At 50.8% G+C, this 14,262-nt stretch overlaps 1 protein-coding gene across 1 annotated transcript in view; it reads right to left on the bottom strand.

The window, feature by feature from the left end:
- Positions 1 to 9,862, bottom strand: part of Slc1a7 (solute carrier family 1 member 7) — a 50,336-nt gene extending 40,474 nt beyond the window's left edge. The window contains exon 1 of the mRNA XM_006977722.3: positions 9,578 to 9,862. Coding sequence (XP_006977784.3) covers positions 9,578 to 9,742 — 165 coding nt within the window. The 5' untranslated portion in view covers positions 9,743 to 9,862. The remainder of the gene's footprint in view (positions 1 to 9,577) is intronic.
- Between the last annotated feature and the right edge of the window lie 4,400 nt (positions 9,863 to 14,262).

The following is a 14,262-nucleotide window of genomic DNA, read 5'->3' as shown; positions in this document are numbered from 1 at the left end:
CCCCCCATCGCTGTGTACAGTCTGCCCCATCCCCCCATCGCTGTGTACAGTCTGCCCCATCCCCCATCCCTGTGTACAGTCTGCCCCATCCCCCCATCCCCCCATCCCTGTGTACAGTCTGCCCCATCCCCCCATCCCTGTGCACAGTCTGCTCCATCCCCCCATCCCCCCATCCCTGTGTACAGTCTGCCCCATCCCCCCCATCCCTGTGTACAGTCTGCCCCATCCCCCATCCCTGTGTACAGTCTGCCCCATCCCCCCATCCCTGTGTACAGTCTGCCCCATCCCCCCATCCCTGTGTACAGTCTGCCCCATCCCCCCATCCCTGTGTACAGTCTGCCCCATCCCCCCATCCCTGTGTACAGTCTGCTCTGTTCCCCCATCCCTGTGTACAGTCTGCCCCATCCCCCCATCCCTGTGTACAGTCTGCCCCATCCCCCCATCCCCCCATCCCTGTGTACAGTCTGCCCCATCCCCCCATCCCTGTGCACAGTCTGCTCCATCCCCCCATCCCCCCATCCCTGTGTACAGTCTGCCCCATCCCCCCCATCCCTGTGTACAGTCTGCCCCATCCCCCATCCCTGTGTACAGTCTGCCCCATCCCCCCATCCCTGTGTACAGTCTGCCCCATCCCCCCATCCCTGTGTACAGTCTGCCCCATCCCCCCATCCCTGTGTACAGTCTGCCCCATCCCCCCATCCCTGTGTACAGTCTGCTCTGTTCCCCCATCCCTGTGTACAGTCTGCTCTGTCCCCCCCCCCATCCCTGGTATAAATCTGCTCATCTACCAGACTGTAAGTGGGAGGAGGGCAGGGATGCACGCTGTCTCTGCAGCCCATATAGGCCAGGCATCACTCAGGGGTCCCCAAAATGGACTAAGCAAGGTTCCTGCCCCAGAAAAGGTCCCAGTCTCGTTAGTGAGGAGAATGACCAATGAACCACAGTCTTCTCAGAAGCCAGTAAGAGTCCCTCCTCTAGCTTACCCTGGAGAAATACTGGCTTTGGAGGCAGAGGTCCCCTTCAGGGTAAAAGACCCTGCTTGGGCCTTTCATGGCCACCGTCTCCTTGTCCAGACAGCTTGTAACCATCCTGGTAGAAATGAAGATGTGTGTGTTCCGCTCTTTGGCTCTCATACCTCTGAGACAGCATACCCCAAGGAATTGGAATTTCCCCGGGAGCCTCATGTTGGGAGAAAAAGGCTGAAGTCTAGTGCCAGCCAGAAAAAGAACTTGTCTCCCTGGGGAGATTCGTACAGTTCTGATGACTTTTCAGACCATCTTGAAGAAGAAAGAGGAGGCCAGACAATGATGGGCTGCTGATGGTGGGAACAGCCAGCACCGCTTAGCTGCAGGACCCCTTGACCTCTCTTTATTCTTAAACTTTGATGGCCGGACCGTGAAGATGGCTCCAAGGCCACTGGCCTCTCTGTCCCTCTTCCCAAGGTGGCCACGTGGGATGAACCTTCGGTGTCTGCCTTTCACTGTTGCTTGTCTCTTTAATTGATCTACTGAGGGTGACGCTGAGCCTAGCTTATGAGGGCTGCCAGAATCTCAGCTTAGCCCTACCAGCCCTGGCCACGAGCTCCTTCCCAGTGGCAGTCCCAGGAGAGAAACCCAGCTGAAGGCCTGCCAGCTGAGTGTACCTTCCAGATGACACTGAAATCCTGTCCTTTACTTGTTCTACAAAATGACTTGTGGATTGCCTGGAATTCTAACACAACTGGGGGATTGTTTCTAGAGCGTTGACTTCAGGTCTTCTGTTTCTGGCAATCCTTGCCTGGGGCCCTTCTTCCAGAGAGAGGATGTAGGGGACAGGCTGAAGGATCGGCAGACACCATCCAAGGTACATTCTGGTGCCTGAAACTATCTTAAAACCTAGTGCTAAGCCAGGTGTGGTGACGCACGCCTTTAATCCCAGGACTTGAGAGAACAGACAGGCAGATCTCTATGATTTCCAGGCCAGCCTGGTCTATATAGTAAGTTCCAGGCCAGCCAGGGCTTCATATTGAGGCCTTGTCTCAAAGAAAAAATAAGTAAAAACAAAGCCAGATGTAATGGCTTGTTTATGACCTGATGTCTTGAAAAGCCCCAAGCCATAGGATTGTGGTGCTAGATAGATCCCACCCGGCCCACTCACATTATAGACAGGAAGTTGAGCTGGGAGAGGAGGGGACTTACCACCTAGTGACATGTAAAAGAGAGATCTGGGCTTCCTAGGTCCATTATTTCCAATGTGCCAGAAAAACCCCACAAAAATACACTCACTATGTATCATGTCTGTATTTTTGTGTGTATGTAGTACTGGGGGTTAAACCTGGCTCTTGTACAGCTGACTGTTTCATCTATCTTTTGCATTAATTATGGGCATGTACATGTGCGTGCTTGCGTGTGTGTGTGTGTGTGTGTGTGTGTGTGTGTGTGTGTGTGTGTGATGGCATGTATGTGGTGGTCAGAGAACAACTTGAAGTCACTTCTCCCCTTCCACATGGGCTCTGGGAATAAAAGTCACATGTCAGGTGAGCACTGTTACCTGCCCAGCCATCTCACAGCCACAGGGTTAACAGTATCTTAATCATCAAATGCTGCTCACTGCTGAGCCAAGTAACATCCTTGCCGCCATGTCCCGTTACTTATACAACTTACATTTTGTCCCCGAAATTAATAATTGACTGTCTTTTATTGGCTTTGTTTTCTTTGAGCTTCTTACTAATTTCTTCCAAATGTTTTTATCTATGAAAACATCTAAGCAAGCATTCCATACGACAGAAGCACGTCCGGTCCCCTTTAGCTCATGTGGACTTCAGGCCGGCAGCTTTCCACCTTCCTGTTCTGGTGTGTGTGTGTGTGTGTGTGTGTGTGTGTGTGTGTGTGTGTGTGTGTGTGTGTCTGTCTGTCTGTCTGTCTGTCTGTCTGTCTGTCTGTCTGGGGAGTCGTGTCTCAAGGTCCAGCTGCTGTCCTGGCCTCTTGGCTTCCGTTATGGGATTTATCCTGCACAGGATCCAGTGTTTCTGGAGATGTTTGTTTCTGTTCCTATTTTGGTGGAGCATCTCCTTTGGTGGCTTCCTGAGAAAAGATGCAGAAGGCAACCTCTGAGGCCTTCAGGTAAATTCCCTCGGTCCTTCTCTTCTCTCTAACAGTCTGGTTATATTTAAGATTCTTACTGGAAAACAGTCTCCTTTTCTGGTTTTTAATTTATTAGTATTGTGTGTGTGTGTGTGTGTGTGTGTGTGTGGTGCATGTGTGGGCACACAGGCCAGAAAACAGCTTTGTAGAGTTGGTTCTCTCCTTCCACCTTTATGTGGGCTCCAGGGATCAAACTGGTTGCCAGGCATACACAGCAGGCACCCCCACCTGCTGGGCCATCCCCCCCCCCCCGCAGCCCCTCCCCACTTCCTCTTCCAGTTCTAAAGGGATGATTTCCTTAAACCGCCAGTCATTCCGATGTCTCACAGGAGCCTAGCCTTGTCCCCTTAGTACCACTCAAGGCTCGTCTGTTTTTCCTGTAATTTCACAGTGATGTGCCATTGTCGGGGAAGATGTTCCTTTTCTTTCTCGTCTGTACTTTTACTCTGGGATGCTTTCTTATATTCACTGCAAATTTTCTCTCCTCCATTTTTTCTGTCAGACATTCTTCTTTTTCATATTTCATCATTTGGTTTAATTTGTCAGATTTCTACACCTCCTTCCCAGACACTGACATTTTGATATTGGTTCTTGTCTTCTAAAATTCAAATACTCTTTTTCATTCTTGATGGTTCCCTCATTTTTTAAAAGTTAATTTGTTTATTTTATGTGCATTGGTGTTTGTGTGTCTGTGGGAAGGTGTCAGACTCCCTGGAACTAGAGTTATAGACAGTTGTGGGCTGCTGTGTGGGTGCTGGGAATTGAACTCAGGACCTCTGGAAGAGCAGCCAGTATCTTAACCTCTGAGCCATCTCTCCAGCCCTTGTCCACTCTTTTCAGCATCTGTGTTGGTTGATTTTGTTGTTGTTGTTGTTGTTTTGTCAGCTTGACACAAGCCAAAGTCATTTAGGAGGACAAACCTCAGTTGAGAATGAAGAGGCTCTAATAGGCCTAAGCGGGGCAAACATGGCTCTGGCAGGCCTTGCCCTTCTCTTTCCTATTCCCTCTTCCTTGCTAAAAAGTGTTAGATTACACTCCTAAAGCTAACCCCCAATTTGGCCACTTCCTCCTCCTAAGGCTGACCACCAAGGTCCAGCTATCAAAGTATTGATGTCCAGCAATCAAAAACACCCTTTTGGCCACCCTAATTAACCCATCCAATCAAAATTAAACACCTCATACTAACACAGGTTTCCCCTTTATAAGCTGCCATTTTCCTGTGGGCCACATCTGTCTCCTCTCTATCCAGAGGCAGTCCTTTGTCCCACTCTGGGACAAATACCCCTGTCCCCTTTCCCTTGTCCCCTTCCCCTGCTCCCTCATCCTCTATGTCCTGTCTTTGTCTCTCATCTCTGCCCTCTGTCCCTCTGGAGCAAATAAATCTCCTTTGTGCCGACGAGAACTTGGCCTTGGGGGTCCTGTGGCAACTCCAGTCCTTTCAGAGAAAACGCCTCCGTAAGATGGGCCTGAGCCGAGTCTGTGAGGGCTCTTCTCCATGAATGATTGGTATGGGAGGACCCAGCCCACTGTGGGTGGTGCTACCGCGGGGCAGGTGGGCTTGGGCTCATGAGAAGGCCTGCTGGGCAAGTCTTGAGGAGCAAGTCAGTAAGCAGCAGTCTTCCATGGTCTCTGCTTCAGTTTTTGCTTCGAGGTTCCTGCCTTGAGTTTCCGCCCTGACTTCCGTTTGTGATGGACTACAACTGTAAGCTGAAATAAACCCTTTCCTTCCCATGTTGCTTTGGTTGTGGTGTTTATCACAGGAACAGAAACTAAGACAGTGTCCAGTGTGCTGCTGCTGCTTGATGTTTGTGGTGCGGGGGCTGTGACCTGTGACTTTATGTACACCAGGCACACAGTAACACTGAGCTATGCTACACCCCTGCCATCCCAGCTCTTTAAAATTGCATTTGTTTATCTACTTGTGTGCATTTGTGTGGGCACACATGTGCTACATACAGCACGCATGTGGAGGTCAAAGGACAACTTTCAGGAGCCGGTTCTCTCCTTCCTTTGTGTGGGTCCTGGGGATTGAACTCGAGTCACCAGGCTTGGCCGCAAGCACCTGTACCTGCTGAGCCCTCTTGACAGCCCCGTTCTGTTTTATGATAACTAGCTCTCACGTCTCCAGAGATCTTGAGAAATGAATTTTCTGAGAAAGGGCCTCACTATGTAGCTCTGGCAGGTCTGGAACTTGATATACAGACCAGGCTGGTCTTGAACTCACAGAGATTCACCTGCCTGTGCTTCCCAAGTACTGGGATGAAAGCACCACCACTTTCAGCCCTTAAGAAATGATTTTAAGAGTGTTCAGAGGGGCCTGGAGAGATGGCTCAGTGGTTAGGAGCACTGGCTGCTCTTTCAGAGGGCCAGGTTCAATTCCCAGCACCCCCACGGCAGTTCACAACTGTCTATAACTCCTGTTCCTGGGGATTCAACACTCTCACACAGACAGACAGACATGCAGGCAGAACACCAATGTACATAAAATACAAATAAATAAATGTTTAAAAAGATCTTCAGAGACCCTCTTTTCTCCTCATTTAGTCTCTGGCTTTGACATTTGCAGCTTTTCTCATATTTCTAGTGACTTCTGCTCATAGGTAAGTATGGAGTACGAAGCTTCTGGGCCTGTCACCGAGGGTCCCTCGGGGGCAGAATGATAGGTGTAACTTGCAGGGAGGGGACAAAAGCCTGCTTTCTCAAAGAATTCATAGGTCTCCTGTGAGGCTCCAACAAGAAGCCTGTGCCTAAGCCCGGCTGTCAGTGTCCCAGGGTTCTGCTGGGGAGGCTGCCCATAGAATGCCAGTGTCTACAGATTGCTTCAGTCATGCACCTCATCACTGCCTCTTTCTCGCCTCACACGGGAGGGCATGATGTCCCTGAGGCAAGCTTCTCTGAGCCCTTGGCAGACCAGAGTTAGACACAGCAGAGAGGAGTCCTCTGACCATGTGGCTTGGAAGTTCCCTGGGGCCAAAGTACCTGCTGTCAACTCCATACTTCACCCCTGCTTTGCCCTTGCAGCTCAGAGCCCCTGGGAATCCTGTGAGAAGAGCCACTCAGTACCTGCTCTTATGGGCTAGGATGCCAGCCTCCTGGGCTTTACTAGAAGAGACTAGCCAGTTCCATCCACTTCCCATACTGTCTAACCGGAGTTCTTCCTCATCGACTCTGTGTTCTCTTTGGTTTGGGTAGTTTATGTCCTTGAAAATATCCCGTGAGGGCTGACGAGATGGCTCCGCAGGGAAAGGGACTTGCTGCCCAGCTGGAAATCTTTTAAGTTCAGTTCCTAGAGGAGATAACCGTCTCCTGCAAGTTTTCCTCTGACTTCCACACACGCTCTGTGGAGTGTGTGTGTGTGTGTGTGTGTGTGTGTGTGTGTGTGTGTGTGTGTGCAAGTGCATGCCTCTGCACACACATATACACACAAAATAAATGCAATGATTTAAAAAAAAAAAAAAACTCCTAGGAAGGAAAGGAAATGGATGTAACTATAAATCTTCAGGACTTAAGTGGAAGTCTCAAAATGTCTCTATTTTTTTAATGAATTATTTGCATCCAAAGATAAAAGCACATTAATTTTGTGAGTTTCATTTCACAAATAGAACATTCTATCATTTTCCAAATTGTTTATGATTTCTGCCTCTTGCATAAGCTCAAACAATTGGAAGGGTTTGCTGTCTGAGTCATGGGCAAAGAGACCAAACAGAAAAACCCTGGCGTTCAGAGGACAATGCTCGAGAAGCCACTTCCTGCCAAATAACTGCTCTCGAACTGCATCCATGCCTCCTTCAATGTGTCTGGCAGGTTAGTCCAGACCTGAACGCATCGGGGCACCCAAGCAGAGGGGGAGGGCAGCTCTGATGCAGGAGGCCCCAGACAGTTGGACTTTTACTAACTGACATTCCAATTTGTCTTCCCCAAAATAATCTTCCTGAAGGAAATAGACAGCTGCTGCTTTGGAACCTGAGTGCAGATTGAAGAGTGCCGGGGGAGTCCCGGGAGGGAGGGTTTGTTTCAGCTCGCAGGTGGAAAAGATCCAGAGGCAGCTGTTCACAGTGCAGAGTCACAAGTGGAGAGGGTGCTGGTGCTCAGTTGCCGTCTTTTATCCAACCTGCCCTCCCCCCCACCCTCTGCACCTGAGGGATGGTGCCGCCCGCACTCCAGGTAGACCTTCTCTCTTCAGTTAAACCTTTCTGCACACAGCCTCTCCTACACTTCCCCAGGTGTGTGTTACCATGGCGATTCTAAGTCAGAGTGGTCAAGATTAGCGTCACAGGGAGACGGGGGGGGGGGGGGGGGGGGGGGTGTGATGGCGTCCAGTGCTCACTGTCCACCAGACACTGCAGATCTTTAACTCCATTAATGATTCTGGAAGATACACATGCTCCCTTTCCTCCACAGATGAGGAAAGTGAGGCCAAAGAGGAGCAAGGCCTTGGCCCAGCCATCGTGGGTTGAGTCCACTCTCCTTAGTCCGTTTCTTAATCTGTTTATCTCCTTGAACACAGGATTTAGCTCTACTCCACTTCCTGGTGCCCTTTTTTTTTTCTCAATCTGCACATTTTGTATTTTTATTTGCTCAGCTTGCTCCTTTTTGTTATAAATCTTCATCAGAGTTACCACTAGTAACCACACAACAGAGTCTATACTAGGCTGTGTTGAGATTTCCTCTGCCAATGGAATTAATCCACTGCTTTTCTAACCTAAAGTACCGAAGTCTAAATTCCACCAAACACATGGTCAGGCCTGCCACAGCAATACCCAAGTCCCTGGTACCAACTCTGCCTTAGGGTTTTTATTGCTGTGAAGAGACACCATGACCATGGCAACTCTTATAAAGGAAAACATTGAATTGGGCTGGCTTACAGTTTCAGAGGTTTAGTCCATTATCATCATGGTGGGGAGCATGGAGGCAGACATGGTGCTGGCTACATCTTGATCACAAGTCAACAGGAAGTGATCTGAAGCTTTGGGGGTGGCTTGGGCATATATGAGACCCACCCTCACAGTGACACACTTCCCCCGACAAGGCCATACCTACTCCAACAAAGCCACACCTCCTAATAGTGTCACTCACTATGAGCTTATGGGGGCCAGTTACATCCAAACTTCCACACTCCACTCCCTGGCCCCCATAAGCTTGTAGCAATCTGTGCTTCTGGAGTCATTCCTTCTTCCTAAGTAGCTTCAGGTGGTGAGCAGGGATGGGGACACCATCCCTTTAATGGAAGATTTGAGTCTGAGTCTGAAGCCTGGCTCCAGCTTCAGGACTGTGTGAGGTATCAGAAGGATGAGAAATCTATGGGGTCTGGCCTCTTCAGAAGCCTACTGACAGAATCTCCTGAAGACAGGCTCCTCAGAGCCCTCCTTGGCAAGTCTCCATGGTGCAGTCATAACCAAAATCCTGCTAAGTGGGTCTAGCGAGAACTCCTCATCCTCAAGTCCCTCAAGTGCTGATCCAATCTCCCTTTCCCTCAACTCAATATTTAATCCCTTGTCTGCCCTGGGCAAGGGCCTCATTCCTCATGTCTCCTCTCTTAGTTATCTCCTGCCCGCTGGCCCATCCCCCTGTGCCTGGGCTGTGAAGCCCAGCTGTCTCTCTGTGGAGCTCTGGCTTGTCCTCCAGCAGGAGGTCTTGACACCTGACTCCATGGTCCTGAGCTGTGTCTTCCTTGTTGAACAGGCATCTGTGATGTCTTCTGTAACATCACCAGTGTCTTCCCTGGAGGATGCATTTACGCGGCAGCCAATCTGCTTCACCTGTCTCCCACGTCCCATCAGCCACACCCCCTGAAGTTCCCTCTGTGGGGACACTGTTCTCATGCCTTTCCTTTCAACCCGACGTCACTTGCTACCCTCGCAGTTACCCTGTCTGGCCCACTACCACCCCGCCACCCTATGTTCCACCCAGGCCGGGGATGGCTCCGAAGATCTGCTCCATCTTCCTTCCTCCCCATGGCTTTGCACAGTTGTTTGAAGCCGGTGTCTGATGATGGGAAACTTACAGCTCTTGGTCCCTGAACTCCAGCCCCTTAGTCTCACTGTATATTCTAACACCCTTCCCCTCCCCCCCGCAAAAAAAAAAAAAAGCTCCATCCATTGCTCCCAAGTTCCATACACCCTTCATTGCTCCCAAGTTCCATACACCCTTGAGCCTTATCCTGCTGATCCTGCTGCATAGCCAACCCACCCTGGACCCCTGGTCTCCCCACCCTTGCTCCTAACCCTGAGCTTTTTCAGTGGTATGTCTTTGCCCCCGACTACCTTCCCTGGCAGGCTTTGTGGCTCTGCTGCCCCGCTTTGCCAACCATTTTCCTGACCTCTCATAGTAGTGGGTCTTTTTCACACCCATGACCTAGATGGGAACATTGAGGCCCAGAGAAGCAACCTAGCTCCCCTACTGTAAGGACACTGGGAGCCCCAGCCCTTCAGACCCACGCACCCTGGGGGCCTGACCTGCGGTGAGAGGCGCTGGGTCCTGAGGAAGAAGCCGAGGAGGCAGCCCACGATGACAGACAGCACTGACAGGATGAGAAGCCCATTGTGTCTGCACACTGCCCGTCCTCGAGCCAGGACGGCGCCCAGCGCCATGCTGAGCCCGGCCGGTTGGCACCATTCCATGCACTGTAGGATGTGGCCCAGGTCTGGGCTGGAGGCGCAAGCCTCTCCACTCCAAGGTGAACAGAGTCCTAAGCACCTATTGCCAGCCTTGCAGCCATGGTCTGCGCGGCCACCCAGAAGGAAGCCACAATCCTATTACCAGCTGCATCATTAGGAGCTGGGAGCAGATTAGGGCCTGGGAAATTAGAGCAGGCCACGTGGTCGGCGTGTCCAGTCCTCAAAGCCAGATGCTCCTCTTGAAAGGGCAGGGGACCAGACACCATGAGAGGAAGCAGAGGTGCATCACCCCACCTCACTCCAGGAAGATGTGAAAACACGGCAGTGAGGTGCCAGTCACTGCCAACCTCAGTATGTGTTGGATGGGCATCTGACGGCTGCCCTAGAAGCATGTGGTTGTATTAGCATGGTCCCTGCTAATGCCGGTGCCCAGGAGTAAGTGCTGAGAATGTGTCTCTTTGCCAGTGCACATAGAGGAGTCTGTGGAAGGAGCTAATGCTGGATGCCAGGCTTGCCCCCCCCCCTGTGCTCCTGCCAGTCATGGGGACTCAACCCACCACCTAGGGACTGAGTTCCAGTCTCCACATCATCGAGAGGGGGACCGAGACTCCCAGAGCCTGAGTCTGTCCGCACAGTCATTGAGCTGGCACTCGGCAGGGTGGGGTCAGGAGGCACCGTGAGGAATTCAGCCTTGAATTTAGTTACCCCAACTTCAGCCTGCTGTTAACAGGAAACAATAACTGCTTTCGGGATGCTTCAAGCCCAGGGCCATTCACCTCACATCCCTCAGGGACTATTATCTATCTATCTATCTATCTATCTATCTATCTATCTATCTATCTATCTATCTATCTATTAATCTATCTATCTTAAAAGTATTTTTATTTATTCATATATATATACATATATATATATATAATGCATCTTGATTGTATCTGAATAAAAAAAGAAGTAAAAAGGAGGACACGACTGATCTTAGGCAAAGGTCTGTTGTAAATGTGAGGGAGAAAATAGGCAGAGGCATCTGGGAGAATCCAGAGTGAACATGGCCACGTGAGGAGAAAGGGGGAAGGAGAGCAAGAGAGGAGCCATCGACCAAGAGACTGTTGTAGCCAAAATGGCTGAGTTATGTAGGAGCCAGAGGAGCTGGGGGAAGGAGCAGCCCCACCCCTGGGCTGCAGAGTCCAGGGTAGGGAGCGGGATATGTCAGTCAGGATGACCCTGTACGACAGGGATGGAGGGATGCTGGGAGAACCTGGCGGCCAGAGTCTGCTTTGATCTGTTAGCAGGCATGGCAGCCATTTGTCCCATTTTGAGACCTAACACCATCCACCCACAACAGCAACTCCTCCTGGACCCTCCCCAGCACATGCCCCTCCCACCTTAACGGCTTCTTCTTTAAATAACCCAGAGTACAATTAACGCTACCTGCATGAGCATGGACAACCTACCAGCTGCCATACTCCCGGGGTGGGGGGTGGGGCGTTCTCCTTCCCTCAGTACCATCAACTGCCCAGCGCTCCTCAGCCAGAGGTGGAACACAGAAGTCCCTCCCGCATCCATGCTGGACTTGTTGACCATCAGGTCTTGTGAGGGCGACCACAGCTGCTGTGGACTCATGATGCTGTGGCCGCATCATGTCCAGAAGAGGGAGTGTCACAACACGCCCCCCCCCCACACACACACATACTTCAGCTCTTACATTCTTTCTGCCCCTCTCCTAGGATGTTCCCTGAGCCTCGTGAAGTTGATCTAGATGTCCCCTTTAGGGTGAAGCCCACTCTAGGGCAAAGCATCCAACAGTCACTAATTCTCAGCATGTTGAGCAGTTATACCTCGGCTGCTGCCCACAGCCAAGAGAAGCCTCTCGGCCTAAGGCTGACAATGGGAACAAGCATGACATTTTAGAAGGCAGTTTAACAACAGGCCTGTCTAGCAAAACAACCATAACAGGTCCCCATCCCAACAGGGTCTATAATCTCTCCAGCCACAGGCCTGTGACCAGGTTTAAGGCACCAAGGGCTCCTCATTTTAAAGACAGCAAAGCCCAGGTCTCTGCGTTTGAGACCCAGGTCTGGTACTTGCTAGCTGTGAAACTATTTCATGTCTCTCCTCTTCAGTCTCCCCACTCATAAAACAGGGATGATAAGAGCATCTAGCAGGAGGAAATCTGATTGGGGGGAACAGCAAACTGGAGCGTGCTGAGGAGCAGCCATGGCTGGGACCATCACCACACAGCATCTCAGAGGGAGATTCCTCCCTGCTCTCGCCTGTGGCCTGGCCTGCCCTTTAAGCCAGAGGGAATTAACCTGCCTGTGCCACTGGGCATCTGTAATCTCGTTAGAGCCAGTCAGGCGGCAGCAGGGAGCAGGCTGTGGTGGAGGTGGGGGTGTCACAGGGGTGGGGTGTACAGGGTGGCTGCCTCCTCCTGACAAGTGACCAGAAAGGAGAGGGTGAGGAACTGTGGGGGTGGGCAAAGGAGGCTGGGCACAGGCCCGGATGCCACGGCAATGAAGGGACAGATTCTGGTCCCAACTGAATCAGCTTGTGACTTCGTCCTCAGCCCCGTCCTTTTCGGAGAGAAGGGAATGAGCACATGTGCACAGAGCGGCCCAAAGCCCCTCCCCTACCCCACTCCTGGCAGCTTCTCCGTGGCGGCAGAGGAGGCAGAGTGCCCAGCAGTCTAAGACATTTCTTTCTCTGACTCTTAAAGCTCAAAGCTCCGCTCCCTGCCACACCTTCAACTCCAACAAATGCCTCCTTTTGCAGTTTACCGGGTGGTTAACTGTTGCTTGGAAAATCCTGGGTAGACTTAGGGTAAGTTTCAGGCAACATCTATGCCCACCCTTAGCTGTGCTACTGGGTGGGTGTGGCTTGCTTTCCAATCTGGCTCTAACACTTTGGTTTCCAGAATGTTCCCCACGATTGACACTGACCCCATCCCTCCACACTCTAACCCTCCTGCTGTGGATATCGCTCTGTATAAATAAAATGCTGATTGGCCAGTAGCCAGGCAGGAAGTATAGGTGGGACAAGCAGAGAAGAGAATTCTGGGAACAGGAAGGCTGAGTCAGGAGACGCTGCCAGCCGCCGCCATGAGTAGCAACATGTAAGATACCAGTAAGCCACGAGCCATGTGGCAAGGTATAGATTTATAGAAATGGGTTAATTTAAGCTATAAGAACAGTTAGAAAGAATCCTGCCATGGCCATACAGTTTGTAAGCAATATAAGTCTCTGTGTGTTTGCTTGGTTGGGTCTGAGCAGCTTCAGGACTGGTGGGTGAGAGAGATTTGTCCTGACCGTGGGTCAGGCAGGACCAGGAAAACTCCAGCTACACCCTCCTGCCTGTTCCCCACAGTCCAGGACTCTTCAGTGCTCCCACTGTGCGCAGCAAGCAGATGTTCTTGCTGTCTCTCTGGGTCCCGGGGACAGAACAGTGTGTCAGACATAATCTGGCCTCAGAGAACCTCCTAGAAAAGGGAGTGTGTCACACTGAAGTGCGAATGGATAACGCGCCTTACTTAAGACAGCTTTGAGTGAAACCTTCTGTGTTAGAACCCTTTAGTAGGTCACTTGAGCCTACAGAATCACTTGTCTTTTACAAAGTGACTAAATATGCAAAATTGTTTACATAATTATACAAAACAAACAAGTTTAGGAAACTCTGGTAAGACGAAGTTAATCTGGTTCTTCATTCTGGTCCAGCTTGCTGAAGTTAAAGTCGTAGTTGGAGGCGGGGCTCGGTTGATAGAGTGCATGCCCAGCATGCAGGAGGCCCTGGGGTCCATCCCCAGCCCTGCATAAACCAGGCATAGTGGTGCACACCTGTAGTCCCAGTACTTGGGAAGTTGAGGCAGGAGGATTAGGAATTCAAGATCACCCTCAGTGATCTACTTAGGAAGTCAGAAGCCAACCTTGGTTGCATAAGATGCTGTTTAAAAAAAAAAAAAACCAAAAACCAAAATAAAACAAAAACCTAGCTCCATTGCCAAGATTGCTGTGCAAACTTGGGAAGAACACAATGGTCCCCACTGGGCTTGTGTCTTAGTTAGGGTTTCTACTGCTGTGAAGAGATACCATGACCATGGCAGCACTTATAAAGGAAAACATGTAATTGTAAGTTTCAGAGGTTTAGTTCCTTATCATCATGGCGGGACATGGTGGCGTGCAGGCAGACATGGTGCTGGAGAAGGAGCTGAGAGTTCTACATCTTGATCCCACAGGCAACAGGAAGTGGTCTGAGATACTGGGTGTGACTTGAACATATCTGAGACCTCAAAGCCCACCTCCCCAGTGACACACTTCCTCCAACAAAGCCACACCTCCCTAGGAGCCTATGGGGGCCAATTACATTCCAACAACCACAGCTTGTGATGTGAGTTCCCTGCAATGATGTATAGAAAGTGCTTAGGTCACTGTGCCGCACCCAGGTACGCCTAGGCAACCGTGTTTCCATTTGGGGTGCATAGAGGAAGTCTGCAAAGCTGGGAGTTGGTTTCCAGCCTTGTTGTGGGGAACCTG

Source organism: Peromyscus maniculatus, chromosome 2 (genome assembly GCF_049852395.1).
Source record: "Peromyscus maniculatus bairdii isolate BWxNUB_F1_BW_parent chromosome 2, HU_Pman_BW_mat_3.1, whole genome shotgun sequence".
In the NCBI taxonomy this organism is placed as follows: domain Eukaryota; kingdom Metazoa; phylum Chordata; class Mammalia; order Rodentia; family Cricetidae; genus Peromyscus; species Peromyscus maniculatus.
The sequence above is the reverse complement of the archived record's forward strand: the minus strand, read 5'-3'. Positions and strand labels throughout refer to the sequence as shown.